At 45.8% G+C, this 19158-nt stretch overlaps 2 protein-coding genes across 5 annotated transcripts in view; one reads left to right on the forward strand and one right to left on the reverse strand.

Moving 5' to 3' along the window:
• PALB2 (partner and localizer of BRCA2) overlaps positions 1 to 19158 on the reverse strand; it is a 44703-nt gene that overhangs the window by 16408 nt on the left and 9137 nt on the right. The gene's annotated exons all lie outside the window — the stretch shown is intronic.
• On the forward strand, positions 209 to 17418 carry DCTN5 (dynactin subunit 5). Of its 4 annotated transcripts, none has more exons than XM_054041139.1 (8): positions 209 to 287; positions 2245 to 2313; positions 3823 to 3941; positions 6711 to 6822; positions 7494 to 7541; positions 9328 to 9430; positions 10387 to 10478; positions 16986 to 17418. In XM_054041139.1, exons 1-8 carry the CDS (start codon positions 240 to 242, stop codon positions 17004 to 17006), a joined length of 612 nt encoding a protein of 203 aa, XP_053897114.1. In that variant the 5' UTR covers positions 209 to 239; the 3' UTR covers positions 17007 to 17418. The 4 variants fall into 4 exon arrangements, with proteins under 4 accessions (XP_053897114.1, XP_053897115.1, XP_053897112.1 ...); XM_054041137.1 differs by lacking the exon at positions 209 to 287 and adding an exon at positions 423 to 1001; XM_054041140.1 differs by lacking the exon at positions 7494 to 7541.

Raw genomic sequence — 19158 nt, forward strand, 5'->3', positions numbered from 1 at the left:
CGCGCCAGGGGGGAGTGACGACAGCAGGCGGCCGAACTCGGGTTGGTCGGCGTGGAAGGCGCGGCGCCGATTCTGAGGAGGGATTGGCCAGTCCGTTGTGGGCGGATGTGACGCCGCGGCAAGCTGGGCGAAGATTGGCTGTGTTTGCGGGAAGGCCGGAAGCGGCGGTACGGAGGCCGAGCGGGGATTGGCTGGGAGGAGGCGGAAGCGGAAGCGGGGAGGCCGGAAGCGGCGGCGCGATGGAGCTGAGCGAGATGCTGTATAACAAGTCCGAGTACATCGAGACGGTGCGGGGGGAGCGCTGGGACCCTGCCGGGCCTGGAGCCGGGCGGGGGGTAGGGAGGGGCCGGCTCTGCCCCTGCGCCCCGGCCGGGGGTCATCCAGCGGGGCGGGCCCTGGCCGTTTGGCAGCAGGTGCTCGGGGCTGCACCGTACGGGACAGCGCCCGGGGGGGCCCGGCCTGTGGTCCCCGTAGCCCGGCTCTGACAGCGGCAGATAATGAACGGGCCAATTATCAAGTGCCCCGTCCCTTGTCCTACAGCCCAGCTTCCGGCAGCCAGAGGGTTAGGGACACCCAGGGCACGGGGTTGTGTCCCTGACTATCTTGGCTAATAGCCATTGATGGGCCTATGTTTTTAACCTACTTATACTTTTGGCCTCCACAACATCCCCTGCTAACAAGTCCACAGGTTGACTGTGCGTTGTGTGAGGAAGTACTTCTTTTGGTTTGCCTTTTAATTTCAGCTGGCAACCCCTCGTTCTTATATTACGGGAAGGGGTAAATAACACTTGTCTAGTCACTTTCTCAACAGCTCTAGCATAGCCTTCCTTAGTTCTCTCTTTTAAAGCTGAACAGTCCTACTCATTTTAATCTCTCCTTGTATGGAACCTGTATCCCCTCGTAATTTCTGTTGTCCTTTTCTGTACCTTTTCCAATTTTTATATACACACACTCTTTCTCTATCTGAGATGGGGCGACCAGGACTGCATGCAGTACTCAAGGTGTGAGCATACCATGGATTAATATAGGGGCGTTATGATATTTTCTGTTTTATTAGTTGTCCCTTTTCTAATGATTCCTAACATTTTGTTCACTTTTTTGACTGCCGCTTCACGTTGAACAAATGTTTACAGAGAACTATCCATGATGACTCCCAAGATCTCTTTCTTGAGTGGTAACAGCTAATTTAGAACCCATTCTTTTTTCCAATGTGCATTACTTGGCACTTATCAGCATGAATTTCATCTGCCATTTGGTTGCCAAGTCACTCATTTTTTTTTTTTTTAAGATTCCTTTGTAACTCTTTGCAGTCAACTTTGGATTTACCTATCTTGAGTAACTTAATATCATTTCCAAATTTTGCCACCTCACTGTTCACCCCCCTTTCCACATCACTTATGAATATGTTGACAGCACAGGGCTCAGTATAGTTCCTTGGGCGATCCTGCTATTTGCCTATTTCCATTGTGAAAACTGATCATTTTTTCCTACCCCTTTTTCCTATCATTTAACCAGTTACTGATCCATGAGAGAACTTTCCCTCGTATTCCATGAATGCTTAGTTTGCTTCATTTCCCACAACTCCCACAGGAGACATGGCCCTGTCTTAAGGAGCATCCAGTCCAAGGGCTGGTCTTGACAGATAGGTAAGGGATGATTGCAGAGTGGACAGGAGGATGTGGGTCCTGGTCTCTGCATCTGAACTAGGTGCACACAGGTTTTGGTGTACAAGGCATCCAGGCAACCCTTGCCTGTGAGAGCTCCCACTCCAGAAGAGCAGGCTGCACTGGGAGGCCCAAAGGAAGGAGTTATCTGAGATTTTAAAAGTCTCTTTTTCGTCTTAGTCGAGTTGTTGTTTTTCCTACTTGCAGGCCTCCAAATCAGGGGGTCTTAGGAGAGAGGAGAATGACGAGGGTGATGGCCTTGCACATCTGTCACGTCTTCCTTGTATTTGTTACATTACAATATTACAGTCTGCGAGCAGAGTCCCAATGGAAGATTTACTGCCAGAAGAAGAGAGTCAATGGAGGACAGTGGACTAGTCAGCTGATACGACGTGGATCTTGCCTAAGGACTAACGTCCAGGACTCCTGGAGACAGCGTTAAAGCATTCTGTTTGCAAACTCTGTGTTATAAAATTCTATAATGAAGGACCCCACACAATCCACAGATATAAGAAGACTTTTGTATCTCAAGGATGTATTTCTGTCACTGATAGTCTCTCTGTCTCTTGGTTTCCCTCAGGCATCTGGCAACAAAGTCAGCAGACAGTCTGTGCTCTGCGGAAGCCAGAACATAGTTCTGAATGGAAAGGTGGGTAATACTAAGTCACGGGTGTACTTCTTGTAAAATTGAACATTTCTGTGGTTTATAGTCAAACTCTCGTGTGATAAATTGTATAATCAACTGCTTGACCACACTTCGGTTTGTTATGAAATATACTGAAGGCCAAATAACCAATGTCAGTCGGATTAATATGGTACAGGAATAAGGTTCTATACAATACAGTCTCTGAGAAGCCATGCCATGGTGATGTTACATTCATCTTATGCAACTGGTGTGCTCCCCAAATGATACATTGTAGCTGGTATTATTTATATGATGATTTTACAAGTTGTATATATCTTTACATGTCACTAAAGTCTAACCCATCAGATCCATCTCCTGGTTTTCCGTCCCTGCCCATCCTGGATAATAGCTGTTGATGGACCTATATTCCATGAACTTATCTAGTTCTTTTTTGTCCCAGTTCCCTAGTTTGTTGTCCTGTTCCTTCCTTATCTTTGCTTTGGATACTAGCATTCAAGGTACTGGTCCGTGAAGGTACTTCCCTAACTAGTACTAAGACATATAACAAATGTATCTATAGATGTGTGTGGATAATAGATATTAATATGAAATATATTTGTTAGCCAGCATATATTAGTTAACACATGGCACATGTAGCTTCCTTGCAAATGAGCTTTATATTTCTAACCCTTTGCCTTTCACATTATTTTTCGCTCCCAGATTTAGTTCCTAGTACTGTGTTCTTCTAGTGCAGTTCTCCTGATTCATCTCTCTCACTTATTTTATTGAACACAATTGTCATCCTCTAATATTTTTTTCTATCAGCTGGGAGGAAGTGTTAACTAATGCTTAGAACAGGATTCATAGATTCCAAGACCAGAAGGGACCACTGTGATCATCTAGTCTGACCTCCTGCCTGGCACAGGCCAGAGAACTTCCCCAAAATAATCCCTAGAGCAGAGATTTTAGAATAATATTCAATCATGATTTGAAAAATGTGGCTGATGGAAAATCCACCACGACCCTGGGTAAATTGTTCCAATGGTTCTTACCGTTAAAAATGTACACCTTATTTCAGTCTGAATTTATCTAGCTTCAACTTCTAGCTGTTGGATCAATTGCAGTATTGGGATCCAAAATCTCTGCACCGCTGTGTAGCCTTTGGGCAAGCTGCCTAACCTTTCTGTGCCTCAACCTGACTACTGGTGGAGTGGAGATAAGAACTGACCCCTTTGTATGGTGTCTTGAGGCTTCACTAATTTGGCTTGGGATGCTCTCATGAAAGGGACTTTAGCAGTGAATCTGCATTTTCTGTTCTCGTTCATGTGGTTTGCTCTGTAGGGCCACAATTCATATACTAATATGTGCTAGGGACAAAAGTTGGTGATCCTTGGGCCCAACTGAGCCCTGCTGTAAATATAATTTAATTGAAGTTACGCTAGTGATCCGTGTGGCCCTACATAGTATAATAAAGCTTACTGAAAACATTGGCAGAACTTGAACTCGTTTGGCTCTCTTTCTCTTGTTACCTAGACGATAGTTATGAATGATTGTATTATTCGTGGTGATCTGGCAAACGTAAGAGTTGGACGCCACTGCGTTGTGAAAAGCCGCAGTGTCATCAGGCCGCCTTTCAAGAAATTCAGCAAGGGGTAGGAGTTTCTATTTCTTCTGTGCTATGCTGTGAGGCTTGTTAAACTGAAAGGTGAACTTAGAAGCTTTGGATTTGCTAAGAGTTGAACTCGGGACTGTTTCTGTTGCTACAGTTTTGCATAAATCCTCCTAAATCAGCATTTTCTCCTATTCCCTGCTCTGCTTTGTGGGTCAGTATCCTATCAAATTGCAGCATGGAAGTCACTGGACTGAACTCAGAGACGTAGGTGAAGGAGAGGCTGACCTATTTATTTTAAATGTACATATTTGCAATCTTTAAGTCTAAATATATTTTGCTAGTGGTTAGGATTCTTAAACAATTCTGTTTAAACTCTTCAGTTCACCTTCTAAAAATACTTGCGCAATGGGAAACACTTACTCCTTTTCTAAGTCCTGAATGCAGCCTGGGACTAGTGCATACTCTTCCAATGCACCTCAGCCAGATCTAACTATATTACTACCATATTTTAATAATGTCTATAAAGGGAGAGTCTTGCATTGTACAATAGATATCTCAGATCTCTGGTACTGGAGATAACTGGGCTGGAATATTATTATTTGTAGGGTCTGTTTATTTGTCCCTTGGTGTCTGTGGTTATTTAACATGCATGGAAAAACATCCCCAAACTAATCCATCAGGCTACTATACTTCCTTCTTTCAAGACCAGCCTCTGCCCTGGATGCAGTCTGTAAGAAATATCTGTAAGATGCCTATAGGAAATCAGCCAGTTAATGGTGGCTAGGTTGCAGAGCAGTTGAGGATACCAAGTGGTTGCTTATTTGTAACAGAAGAAGACGTGTATGTTCGTATGTTACTTGTCATGTGTGGCCCAATCCTGCACTGAGAGGTGGACCAGGGATCCCTGCACTCACCTGAAGCCCCACTGGAGACAGCTGGGCCCATCTGACTGCAGTATTGCTTGGTCCAGGGCTTTAGATACTATATTCCAGCCATAGTCTCCGAGGGTTGAGGAATTTCTAATATAAACTACATGCTTGAAATTAATTTAACTTTAAAATACCCTGTCAGACTTACTTTCTGCATCAAAAGAAGCAAAATGGCACAACCCTTTTTTTCCCCTTTGCAGTTTACCTCTGATGACCCACTAGTATCTAATATCTTGGGTGAAGCATTGGCACAAGAAATCCCTTATAGATTCCCATGTCTAAATGCACACTCAACCCACTGGCCTTTATTTAAATCTGATCTGAACCTTGAGCTGTCCTTTGGGACCATGTATCGGCTATAGATATTTTGCATTAACCTTCATACCCAGTCGTGGGCTATTATGGCCTTATCAATGTTTATCAGTAGATGGCCCTAAAAGGATTAAAATCACTTAATCGTTCTGAGCTTTCAGACTTCACTGCTTTATTCTTCTCATTCCTGCTTCCCATTGGGGACCCTAATTCAAAATGCTTTAACAGGCAGCTGGCCTAAAGCTCCTAAACAGCATGTTAAGCCCAGAAAATGTCAGACTTCGTGTGTTCAGTGTCCTAGCTGACTGCTTGGAATTGAAGAGTTAAAATTCAGTATTCCAAAGAGAACAGATTTAATGTTTTTCTCTCCGGTGGAGTTTTAAATACAGATAGTTGCTTCATTATTTGAGCCCCTTTGTGACAGCCGGAGAGGTACCTCTGCCCTGAAAAGCGTATGGTCTGTTGGGGCAGAATCACAAACCAGTTAATGTTAATGCTTTATTCAGCCATAGCCAGCTCTCAACCTCTCCCTGTCCCTCAGGCACAAGAGACACGCAGGAAACAAAGCTGGAGTGCACCAGGTGGTGACAATCTCTGGCCAGCAGCTCAGATGGCATAATTTAGAGCAGCTCTTGGGCTGCTGTTTCAGGCCCCATCCAGTCCCAGGAGTAAAAAGGAGGTTTATAGCCACTTTTTTCCACCTTCCTTCCTCTAAGTGGAGCTTGGACAAACCCAGGGATTCAGACCTTAAATTGTTTTTAAAAACACCATCTTGGTGATATCTTCATATGACCACAGAATCTTCTACTGTGACTGTTACAAGGTGCCTGGTTTGCGAACAGTTGCAGGAGACAATTTAATTCATGAGCAAATGAATGAATACAGTCCATGGCTGTGCCCCTAGGGATGTCCTGCTCGAATATCCTCTAATACTCCAATTCTAGGGCACTTCCTGAGCAGTAAAGTGTCTGGTGCACTAGTAACACAGACCCATTAAAGAGCTGCTAGAGTTAGAAGGCAGCAATACTTGAACTTCTCCAAGTTTGTAACAAGCGAGCTGGAAGGATGGTCCAGTGGTTAGGGCCCTAGCCTAGTACTTGACACCCAGGTTCAATTCCTTGATACGCCATAGGCTTCCTGTGTGACCTCCGGCAAGCCACACAGGCTCTCTGTGCCTCAGTTCCCCATCTGTGCAATTAGATACTGTGGAGACGAGGGCCAGATGAGCACCTCAGGCAGAATGTCCATGAAGTCTTGGCTGGCAGGACCTACTTATATCCCTGCAGGCTGGTTTGGCTTCTCCTTGTGTCCCCTTTCCCCTCTCTCCCTGCACTAACTCCTATTGCAAAAAGTTAATGGCTATCAGCTGGCCTGGTTTGAAAAGTTGCTTGATCATCCTGAGGAATTAATATGAAATGCACCATTACTGGCCACATCTGTCTTGGCTCCAGGCCCTGCCTTTGGCAAGCTGGTGAGGGTGGGGACACTTCCATGATTTTGGGTTTAATGCTATTGTGGATTCACCAGTGCTGCAGAGCCTGAACAAATAACCCCTTCTCCTTCTCCAGAGTTGCTTTCTTCCCTCTCCACATTGGTGATCATGTCTTTATAGAAGAAGACTGCGTTGTCAATGCAGCCCAGATCGGCTCCTACGTTCACATAGGCAAGAACTGTGTCATTGTAAGTACGTGTGGTCAGTCTTTCTTTAAACCCCTCAAATACAGTTAAGGACTTGCACGTCCTTTTGCTGGCTCAGAGCGTCAGGGAAATTCCCATCCTTGGGTTAAGAGAGATGGACTAACTTTGGATTGGACCAGAGGTTCCCATACACTGGAACAGATGCTAGCCAGGGGTGGTCTGTATTGCCTTGGATGGTTCCCCCTTTGATCGCTCTCCTCATGTCACACCCCCTCCCTCAGCTTGGAGCGTGAAAACTCTTTGGGGGCAGAGACTGTGCTCTTTTGTATTGAGACTGCTTCTAAAGTGAAGGTGCTGCCAAAACCGTAACTGGTCCTGGTCCCTCAGGCTTCTGGGCTAAATATAAAGGTGGAGTCTGCTGGATCCCACTCAGGTGTGTATGCGCTCTGCTCTGTGACGGAGCTGGAGATTGGGCTTTGGCGAAGGGCAGAACACACACAGCCGACTGGGAAACAGCAGGTGCTAGCGAGGTTCTGAAACTGGCCCAGTTAGGTCTGGGAGGCCTTGAATAACAGGCCTAAGGCAAGTGTGGGGTTTGCCTGACCACGCCCAAGGGGGTCACTGGTGTAATGGATTATGCGGTTAGTGACACTGCCTTGTTTTAGTTGAGAACAACCTCTGAATTCTACGTTTATACCCACTGATAATGCTAGGTCCTGCAGCCTCCTCAGCCACTTCAGAGGAAGAAAGGCAGCCAGCTGGTAGGAGTTCCGATTAACACGAGGTCTTTCTCATCACAGACATCAAACGCTGCAAAGCCACATTGCCTTCTGCTCCATACGAAATGTGGGGCTGGGGGAGGTGCCAGCATGTACTGCTTGGAAGTGATCAAAGCTAGCTGGGAAGGCAGGAATGAGCCAGTGGCACAAAGAGGGAAGAATGCAATAATGGCTTGATGTTGACAGCCGGCAAAAATGGGGGTGGGTGTAATTAAATGAGGTAAAAGGCCCTTTCTGAGGCCTGTAACCTTATTACCTGAGACACCTTCAGTTTCTTCTCTCCAAGAGTAGCTGGTGGAGGCAGGAGAGCCCCCAAGGGCTCCTTTTTCAGAGCCCGTGTCCAGGGGTATCTCTCTCCCTCCCACAAGGCAAACCAGGCTGGAAGACATTAGAAAAGCCTCATGAAGGAACTTACATACAATGGCATTGTGAGGCCTCTATAGCTCCTATCTGCCTATAATGAATGGCCAACAAATGACTCCCATTAGAAATGGCTTTCTGTATCAGTTGGCAGTTTATCATCAAGATTAATGTGTAGTTTGCTGTATCATCATTCAGCTAAATGAACTTATGGAGCATTAATTGCTAATCATTTCAGACAGGCTGCCAAGCGTCTTTGAACAGGGTGACTCTTTCAAAAAGGTTAATGTCCTGAGTTGCATTAAATATTGCAGCAATTTCAGTCTAATCGCTGTTACCTGTTTCAAAGACATGCTTGTTCTTTTCAAGCATTGTGTTTACACAAAGCTAGACAAGTGGACGGTCCTATTAATTGCTATTTGTTTCTGGGCTTTGTCTGCCTCTTTAAGCCAAATAAAAGCAGTTGGGTTATTGGCATGCGTTAGGAATTGCTGATGTCAGGGTATCCAGAGGAGAGAGTGCTTTTCAGAGGTACAAGTGGAGCTCAGCACAGGTAAAGATAATGCCATACAGTCAAGGTTATTGACTACTGCAATGGGGAATATTTTGCCCGGTTACTACATGGTTAGGACTACCAATTCCGACTTGAATATCTACTTACCAGAAGTGACTTGTTTTAATATGCAAATCCCTACTGTGCATTTATGAGGAACACACAGATTTTTCCACACAGAAGACCATCTCTGCTAGTATGCGTTGATTTGTAAAACATTAAAGTTTGCAATGTATGTTAATGCACAAAAAGTTATTGTTGGCCAAAGTTACATAAAACATTTTTATACCTGCTCGGAGTGTATGGAAGCAAAGAGAGAGACTAGTAACTGTACTGAGTGCACTAATGATTTCTAGACAGCCAGCATGGCACTAAGGGCTTATCTATACTAGAACATTTTTGCTGCTTTAATTATGCTGATATAATTTAAAGGGCATTTGCTGTTTTGTGTGGATGGAGTATGAGGGCAACATATCAGGATAGCTGATTTTGCTTCCCAAAGCAGAAATAAGCTATACCAGTATAAGGTAGCTTTATCCAGTATAACTGCATCCATACTAGGGCTATACCAGGACAACTACTGGTAAAAAATCACACCCCTAACCAACATAGTTACGCTGGTGTAACTTCTAGTATAGACCAGGCCTAATAGTGAAATCAGCAATCCGAGCTGAGAGGAGGAGAACCCTGGGCTGCAGGCAGACATCTTGCTTCTTACAAACAGCCCTCGCAACGGCTTTGACTAATCAAGAGCAGTCAGACTCACTCCTGAATATTCGAGACATGAGTAGGAGTAAGACAAAGTGTGTTTTTGTTGTTGTTATACAATCAAACGGAATCCGGTCTTTGTTTTAGGGTCGTAGGTGTGTTTTGAAAGACTGCTGCAAAATTCTAGCCAACACAGTTCTACCCCCTGAAACCGTGGTCCCGCCTTTTACAGTCTTTTCAGGCTGCCCAGGTAAAGTCCATTTAATTTTACTTCCAGTATAAATTCAGCTAACTTATATCCTGATATTTAAAAGAAATACAACACATTGATGTGGAGAAGGCCAGGTAGGCTCCTTGATTGCACTGTCTTATAGTAAGAGAGGGGAGGGAAGTGCTCAGCTAAATGAAAAGTAACAATTCTAACCAGTGGAACTCACTGTCTCAGGATATTATTGGGACAGGAGCTTAGTGTGAGTAAGCATAGCATCTGCACATTCAGTAGCAAGGCTAATACAGCTAGGGCCTGTCAGTCTGATTGCCAGCTTGGACCATTCTTAGTTACAGAATCACTATCCATCAGAGCTCAGAATCAGCAAGGTCGCCTATCAAGCATCCAGCATTCCACAGGCAGGTCTGCTTTGGCATCAAGAAAGAGTCTCCTCTTCTCTCCCATATGCTCTGGATTTGTAGGTGCCTCCATAAACACAGCTGGAGAGAATTCTGTTAGACCACTGTGCATGTACTACATACATGGGCAGATGCTCCAAACTAAAGCCTGTGAATGCTCCTGTTAGACTACCCCTCTGTGCTGTTACAGAGCCCACCCCAACAGCACTGCTGACCATACCGGAGGTGTAAATGTTCCAGTCATTTGGAAACAGCCGTGGTGGAAAGGTCAATGTAACCTTTGTTCCCTTGGTTACTAGCCTTTCTTTAGGAAAGAGCTTTCATGACCCCTGTTTATCGAGGGTGGGTGTAAGCCATGAAGGGATCTAGCTGGAGACAGACTGCCTTACTACATCTCATGGGGAAGCCACACTATTGTGTTGATCTACATGAGAGCAGTGTCCCTACACAAGCCCATCAGTTGCTGTTTAACCTGCAGTATATAGAGCATAAATACTAGAGGAGAAGCTGAATAAAACTCTCCCAGGCTCATTGCTTCCCAAGAGAACACGTGCACTCATGCTCTTCTTGGTTTTTCAGGGCTCTTCTCTGGAGAACTCCCAGAGTGCACCCAAGAGCTGATGATGGATGTTACAAAGAGCTATTACCAGAAGTTCTTGCCACTTACTCAGGTCTAGTAGCCTATTTACTGTGTTTCAGAGAAGTAAAGGCACTACAGGGAGCTTTGGGGAGGGGAGGGATGTTTAGTGAGCTCTGCTGTTTGGAGTGGCATGTCCTCGCTCTGTGCTATTAACACTACAGCTCCAGCAAGCAGAACCTTGTGAAAAGTTGCTGTGTCTTGTTTAAACTTTGTATATTTACTCAGATGTATTTTGTTCCATACTGTCTGTGAGGTGCGCCAGTAAATGTTTTGGGGTTGGAGTGCAGTTACAATTCCCGCTAGACTAATGCATCCTGCTGCTGTTGAGAAATGAGGCAGGACCCCACTGTAAATACTTCCTAGCCAAAGTGAATTGCACACATCTGTTCTGTTCAGCCTGACAGTGCGTCTGACTGTTAGAAATAACCTTCGCTCTTGAACAGAGAGGCTGTGTGGCCAACACCCTCGTTAAGAGTGACTACCGTAAATCCTTACTAAGAGCCAGGATTGTCCTTCATCTCCCCTGTAGCCCATGGACCAAGCTTCTCTCCCACACTAAGAACAAAACATCATCTGCCTCCCTTAGCTCGCTTCAAAGCTTTCAGTAGCCTAGCTTCCCTGACACCTACCCCACAGGCTTATGGGCAGAGTCTGGGCTTTCTCTGCCCTGTCTGAAGGGAAACGTGTCACCATCTGGTTACTTCTAGCAGTAGAGACATTTACCTCCACTAATCCCAAATGCCTTGCAGGGTTAGTTTTCATGGCTGATGCCCGTTTTTCTTCTGAGCATCATGCAGCTCAGAGTTAGCTGGGATTATGGAAAGAGGATGCCCTCTGCGGCACTGAATTATCTGGAACCAAAAGTGGGGGAGTGTGGCATTTGTCCAGGGTTGCAGTGCTGCATGGGGCACAGCCTGTTGGCAGCTCTTACTTGCGGTGTAAAACTGTAACATGAAAAAAATCAAAAATCCCTAGAGAAAGTAGGGAGTGGCATTTTGGGCACTGTTCAGACGCTGGGCATAGTTCTTATGGAGGTAGCCTGTGTGCCTAACTCACATGAGGCTACAAACTCCACACACCTGACTCCTGTAGGGTGGGCCCTGCCAAGGATGAACAGAGTCTCCTTTTGTTAGATTGTATTCAAACTTAACATTACCCCTTCCCTGCTGACCGTGGGGGCCTCTGTGCGGTCTCCTGCACTGACTGGGGAGCCAGGATGCATGGCAATAGTGTTGTAGGCATGTGGTGGTGAGAATAGCAGCCAAGGGCCTTTAGCTGTTTTGTATCACGTAGGGCTCTGATACACATTAACTAACTAGCAGCTATATAAATACTGCCTGTGTTGTAACTACGGTTAATCAAATGTAACACCACTGTCTGGGTTGTTTGTGTTTTTTACTGTACATAAATTAAAAGCCTCTTATATGGGTCAAGTGACTTGAAAGTTGTAACTTTCCAAATCAAATTGCTCTGAAAGCAGAGTAAGCGTTCTGCCAAGGGCACCGAGTTCCTGCGGTGTTGATGGACTCATGCCACATTCTATTGTTCAGAGAGAGGCACCGGAGCTATTACCAGGCATTAAAGAGCCTCTTGCATCACCAGAAACAGAGTAACTTGTGCTGTTGCTGTCTGTTTCACCTGTTTACCTAGAAACAGAAAAATAAAATTCTAGGGCCATTGATGGGGAAACTGTCCTGAAAAACTCTAATAAACACTTACCGACCTTGTACAAAACTGTCCGCTCAGCTTTAATGTTATAACAGGCCCCAGCCAAAAAATACTACTAGCTCCAGCCAGGTAGAGAACGGAAGGTGGGTATAAACTATTGCATGAAGGTAAGAACTCTCCAATTTTGCCAAGTACAATTAAGAGGCAGATAGAGGCAAAGGCATCCTCTAAAAACTGGAATTCCAGCCCTAGTGAGGAAAATAGAAAGGAACATAAACTCTGGCAAATCAAATATAATTAGGCAGGTCAAAAAAGAATTTGAAAAGCAACTAGCAAAAGACTAACTAACTAACAGCAAATTTTTTTAACTATATCAGAAGCAGGAGGCCTGTCAAACAATCAGTGGGACCACTGGAAGATTGAAGTGCTAAAGGAGCACTCAGGGAAGACAAGGCCAGTGCGGAGAAGCTAAATGAATTCTTTGAATCGGTCTTCACTGCAGAGGATGTGAGGGAGATTCCCACACTTGAGCCATTCCTTTTTAGATGACAAATCTGAGAAATTTTCCCTGATTGAGGTGTCAGTAGCTGGGTTTTTGGAACAAATTGATTAATTAAACAGTAATAGGTCTGAAGGAACTCGTATGTGAAATTGCAAAACTACTAACTGTGGCATGTAACCTATTGCTTCAATCAGCCTCTGTACCAGGTGACTAGAGGAGAACTAATGTGACTCTGATTTTTAAAAAAGGCTTCCGAGATAATCCTGGCAATTGCAGGCTGGGAAACCTGACTTCAGTACCAGGCAAATTGGTTGAAACTCTGGTAAAGAACAGAATTATCAAACACAGGGATGGACATGATGTGTTGAGGGGAAAGTCAACACAGCTTTTGTAAAGGGAAATCACGCCTCACCAATCTACTAGAATTCTTTGAGGTTGTCAACATGCATGTGAATAAGAGTGATACAGTGTACATGGATTGTCAGAAAGCCTTTGACAAGGTCCCTCACCAAAAGCTCTTAAGCACAATGAGCAGTCGTGGGATAAGAGGGGAAAGTGGTCTCATGGATCAGTAACTGGTTACAAAATAGGAAACAAAGGGTAGAATAAATGGAGTTTTCAGAATGGAGAGAGGTAAATAGCAGGGTCCCTCAAGGATCTGTACTGGGACCTGTGCTGTTCAACATATTCATAAATAATCTGGCAGAAGGGTTTCAGAGTGGTAGTTGTGTTAGTCTGTATCAGCAGAAGGGGTACACAGCGAGGTGGCAAAGTTTGCAGATGATACAAAATTACTCAAGATAATTAAATCCAAAGCTGTGAAGAGTTACAAAGGGATCTCTGAAAATTGGGTTATTGGGCAACAAAATGGCAGGTGAAATTCAGTTTTCAGTGCAAAGTAATGCACATTGGAAAAAAATAATCCCAGCTAGACATACAAAATGATGGGGACTAAATTATCTGTTACCACTCAAGAAAAATTTTGGAGTCCTCAGGGTTAGTTCTCTGTAAACATTTGCAGCAGCAGTCAAAAAAAACGAACAGAATGCTAGGAACCATTAGGAAAGAGATAAAACAGAAATTATATAATCCCACTACATAAATCCATAGTATGTCCACACCTTGAGTACTGTATGCAGTTCTAATCAACCCATTTCAAAAATGATGTATTAAAATTAGAAAAATGTACAGAAAAGGTCAACAAAAATGATTAGGGTATGGACCAATTTCCATTGGCGGAGAGATTAAAGAAGACAAGACTTCATCTTAAAGAAAATAAGATGACTGAGGGAGGGATATCATAGAGGTCTATAAATCCTAAATGGTGTGGAGAAAGTGAATAGGGAAGTGTTATTTACCCCTTCACACAACACAAGAACAAGGGGTCACCCACTAAAATTAATAGCAGCAGGTTTAAAACAAACATAAGGAAGTACTACTTCACAGAACACACAGTCAACCTGTGGAACTCATTGCCAGGGGATGTTGTGAAGGCCAAAAGTATAACTGGGTTCAAAAAAGAATTAGAGAAGTCCATGGAGGTTAGGTCCATCAACGGCTATAGCCAAGATGGTCAGGGATGCAACCCTGTGCTCTAGGTGTCCATAAACCTCCAAACTGGGACTGGATGACAGGGTATGGATCAGTTGATAAATTGCCCTGTTCTGTTCATGCCCTCTAAAGCCCCTGGCGCTGGCCACTGTCAGCAGACAGGATACTGGGCTAGATGGACCCATTGGTCTGATGCAATATGGATGTTTTTATATTCTTAATCCCTTGGAGTTAATTGAAAAGTCACACTCTTAAGAAAACCAAGTGCAGTGGGAAGCCTTGCCACAAAATGAGCCCCACTGACATGCAGTGAGTTTCAGGTTTGAAGAGGTGATGCAAATTGCCCACTTTAAGGGTGGGAGGAATTAAAGCTAAAGAGTAGGGAAATAAAGAAGAGCCCTGCTAATAGAAGGGGAGGGGAGAGATTGTTTCTGAAACAGGCAGCCAGCCACAACTGTAGCCCACAGTTATCCTTAATAGGGAGGTGTAGGCTATGGAGACTCCATCTCCCAGCTTGCCGTATTCCAGCTGGAACTGTGGTAGTCCCGTCTCTTAAGAGCTGGGGTGTCTATCCTCATGTGTTATCCTAATTCCAGTTTGGTAATTGCATTCTGCCTACATCAATTATCCCTGTAATGTTAGTTGGATACAGCATCCTTTGGTTCCTGTCATACTGAGGTGCACTGGTAAACGGCCATGTTCCACCTGTCCCCACCCTGAGCTGATGGTATTCAGCGACAGGTGAAACGATATCTACAGCTATCTGCAATAGCCCTGCAGCACGAGACTTTCTTACCCTGATTATCATTACTAGAAATGAGAGTCCTGAGGGTCCCCAGCCCATTTTAAAATCCAGCCAGTTCCTCTCTCCAGCCCTGAAGTGTAAGCATCCCCAACCCTCTGCAATAGTTCTATTGTTGCTGCCTCAAGCACTTGGAAATGCCCCTGTTTTCTTCTGACACTATAATTTTCTAGGAGGGTGGGATTCCTTTTCCACTTGCTCCTCAGCCCAACCAACACTGGCAGGCCCCTTGAGATCTGATTTTACATGAGAGCTAAAATGACACAGCGTTGGTGTAGTGGCTGTTGGGTCATAGAATCATAGAAGATCAGGGTTGGAAGGGACCTCAGGAGGTCATCTAGTCCAACCCCCTGCTCAAAGCAGGACCTAATCCCAACTAAATCATCCCAGCCAGGGCTTTGTCAAGCCTGACTTTAAAAACCTCTAAGGAAGGAGATTCCGCCACCTCCCTAGGTAACCCATTCCAGTGCTTCACCACCCTCCTAGTGAAAAAGTTTTTCCTAATATCCAACCTAAACCTCCCCCACTGCAACTTGAGACCATTACTCCTTGTTCTGTCATCTGGTACCACTGAGAACAGTCTAGACCCATCCTCTTTGGAACCCCCCTTTAGGTAGTTGAAAGCAGCTATCAAATCCCACCTCATTCTTCTCTTCTGCAGACTAAACAATCCCAGTTCCCTCAGCCTCTCCTCATAAGTCATGTGCCCCAGCCCCTTAATCATTTTTGTTGCCCTCCGCTGATCCTCCAGTGCTGTGGTCCTATTAAGCCCTGTCTACACTGGGCTTCAAAAAGAGAATGCTTTTGGTTTAAACCATTCCAGGGGTATCTTAATAGTTGGTTCTGTATTGGCGAACCAGATCCATTCAGTGGGTGCAACTATATTTAAGTAGAGTTTAAGACAGGGATTCTCAAACTGGGGGTCAGAACCCATCAGGGGGGTCGCAAGGTTATTACATGGGGGGGTCGTGAGCTGTCGACCTCCACTTCAAACCCCGCTTGCCTCCAGAATTTATAATGGTGTTAAATCTATTTAAAAGGGTGTTTAATGTATTGGGGGGGTCGCACTCAGAGGCTTGCAATGTGAAAGGGGTCACCAGTAAAAAAGTGTGAGACCCACTGGTTTAAGAAACCCTGTGAAACTGGGCCTGGAGCCAGATGTCGCTGGAGGCTTAAAGAGCTTTACTGTACATTTCTCCTTTGAGTCACCTTGCCTGGGTTTAGTGTGATGAAAAGGTGACAATGGGCCAGGGCCTGCTGCCTTTTCACCTGAGCAGAGCAAGTATTAAGTCAGATGTTCTTTGCATGGGAGGACATTGTGTCCTGTTGCTAAGTGAGCTTAACCGCTGAAAGGATTTGATCCTCCAGTCTATTCCCCTCATGGCCTCTCCATCGAGAAGCAAGAGCTATGTACTCTGCAGCTGCCATGATACAGGCACATAGATTGACGCCTGGAAGATCACATGCCCACACTTAAACTACTGAGCTTCTTGCATGATCACATGGAGGTTAGACATTGAGTAGTTGCAGTAACATGTTAAGTCACATTGCAGAGTGGCACCCAGGCTACCAACCATCGCTTTGCGGACTGACCAAGGCAGCTCCATGCTTGGCAAGAAGGGTCCAGCTCTATGCGTGTTACCATGATGTCCACTTCAGAGTTTCAACACCACACAGGGCATTTCACAAGGATTTCTTGATTGGTGACCACCCCTGGGCATCGTGAAGTTAGGGAAGGAAGACTAAATAAAGGGGAAAACCCCTTTGGAAGATGGGAGCTACTTTTGGGGGGTGGAATTAAGGGGGTGTAGTCAAAAGCCATTTGGATGAGCTATGGACCTGCCATGCTTCCCCACACCCCTGGATGGAGCTGCCTGGTGCTGTGGTGTGTGAGCACAGCTGTCCAGCTTGGGGCCTGCAGTTCCAGGCACGTGTCCGCGTAGAATTCCCTTTTTACCATACTGAGCTGCCACACTGCTGCTTCAATGACCATCTGTTTTGTTGTCTTTGTTAAGGTGGCCTCTGCCAGGGCCTAAAGACCAAGTCACCAGCGAAGACCTCACAAACGCAGCCCTGTTAAAATCCCCTAGATCTGGCCCTTTTAACCTCCGTCCTCTGGAGCATCGCTCTGTCCGGGCTCGTCTCTGAACCTCTGCCTGCTGGCTAGCTGCACTGGCTGGAATGATGAAGTGTCCCTAGGTTGGTGCCTGCCACCACTGCCTCCTGGGAGTTGTCGTTTCCTGATGTCTACCATTAGCCTGATACAGGAGAATGAACCACAACTTCCAAGAGGAGGCTTTGCTGCACCGAGCTGGAGCAAACGGCCGCAGTGGAGCTAGTTGGCTTTGGGGGCAATGGAGACTCTGCTACTGGATTCCTCTGATCAGGAACCTTTTAAAAACATTCTCACTTGCTGAAACAATAAACCAACCCTGCATTCTGCCACCATCCTGCTTTGTGAGCCATGAATGCCCTGCCCTTGATGGGACCGGGCTGCTGGCAGCATTACACCATGCTCGCCTGCTTTGTTTGAAATATAAACAGTGCTCAGAAATTTAACAAAATGAGAGCTCTAGGAAGCTGCCTTCTCCCAGCCTGTGCTTCCAGGATAGCTGGGGTCAGCCACAAAAGAGATTTCACTATCACGCCAAGCCTCACGAGCACTGTGTAACTGCTGGTTATCATGGGGCCCTGCCACGAGACGGAATGGGCCCCAGGAGCATTGCTGGAGGTCAGACCAGCTCTACAAAGACAGGAGCCCAGACCAGGTTGGGGATTTCTTGGAACTAGGTGAGCCATTGGCTGCAATATTAGTGACCCTGCAGGGCTTAGTGTTGGCTCCTAACATGTGTCCAGCACTCCAGTTTCGGCTGAGCCATGAACTCTCAAGTCCCTTCTAGAAAAGATCTTAATGCCTCTAGCTTGAGGTACCAATTAGCCAGTATTTATTTAAACTTGGCAACAGCGTCTCCTGGGAGGGGCTGGCTAACTGCTTACAAAGGTGCCTTGTACCAGCTGGGGCTGTATTTTGAGTCATCCTCACACTCCTGGGGTTAAATGAAGCTGGTTCGGTTAATGGGGAGGGGAAGCCAGAGCAGGGATATTGGTAAATTAACATATAAAGCCCTGTTTACAGTTCATGCGAGCTGTTAGCAGTGAGCAGAGCCAAAGGACAGAGTGCCATCCGGCTCCCTCACTAATTCAAATGCAAAGGAAGGTTGGTTTGTTTGCACATGTTGTTTTTAAAAAAGCTCCGCGGCACGCCTGTTCGGGCCTGGCAGCACCCGGCTGGGAAACACTGCCCTGTGAAACATAAACCCTTCTTCTGAAGGGCTGGCTGGGGTGTCAGATCAGGAACCCCCCCAGTGCCCTTGTTACTAACGATATCAGTGTAAATCTGCTGCGCTCAGGCCGATAAGAGCCATTATCAAACAGGGCAAAATAAACTATTGCAAAACCCCAAAAACCAAATGGAAGTTATACTGCGTTGTGTACGTCACTTAGGCAATGGAAAGCCTCCATCTCCCGCCCGATAGCAGGTGCCCTGAGCCTTTCTGACTCAGCAGAAGTGGGTCCTTCATAGTCTGCGGGAGGGGAAAATAGCAGCATCTCCCTGAGAGGGAAATTGAGAGCGTGTTATTTCTCTAGAACCCCTTTTAATGTCTCTGGCTTCTGGACCTGAGCTGCCCTCCCCAAATCGGGCCCAACGCCACTAGTCTGTTCCTGAGGCCAGCGAGCACGTTTCGGATGGGTTGCTGCCCTGTATGCCACTGAGCAGGAGCACCAGATGTTCCCCAGCTGCACTGCACACACCAAGCAGGAATCAGGCAGAGGCAGAACAATCCACATGTGAGAGAACACCGCAATGGCCTTATAATGATAGTTCTACCCAGCCACACCAGGTGGCTTCCAGGGCTGGCTGCGAGTTGGCAAACCGAGCAATTCTGGTCTCGTCTGGAGGTTTCTGTATGCAGAGAACTGGGTTCTCCACCTGAAAACAGGAGCATTTTGAGTCCTGGGGAGAGGGGCGAGAGCAGAAAGAATCACTTGCCTGTCCCAACAAGTGACCCCTTTAGAACACTGTTCTCTGTGGAAATGCCACAGGGCTCCACCCCAAGCTTAGTCCTGGATCTGCACCCCCCACCACTGCAGGGAGAGCGATTAGACATCCAGGGCACTGTCTGTGGG

The sequence above is a fragment of the Malaclemys terrapin genome, chromosome 10 (genome assembly GCF_027887155.1).
Source record: "Malaclemys terrapin pileata isolate rMalTer1 chromosome 10, rMalTer1.hap1, whole genome shotgun sequence".
NCBI lineage: Eukaryota > Metazoa > Chordata > Testudines > Emydidae > Malaclemys > Malaclemys terrapin.

Bases quoted from the DNA above. Each gene is read 5' to 3' on its own strand.
- DCTN5 (XM_054041137.1), top strand. From the start codon at position 882: ATGGAACCTGTATCCCCTCGTAATTTCTGTTGTCCTTTTCTGTACCTT. The intron at 1,002-2,244 runs GTGTGAGCATAC...GGTTTCCCTCAG, and splicing joins GACTGCATGCAGTACTCAAG to GCATCTGGCAACAAAGTCAG. The intron at 9,431-10,386 runs GTAAAGTCCATT...TTGGTTTTTCAG, and splicing joins AGTCTTTTCAGGCTGCCCAG to GGCTCTTCTCTGGAGAACTC.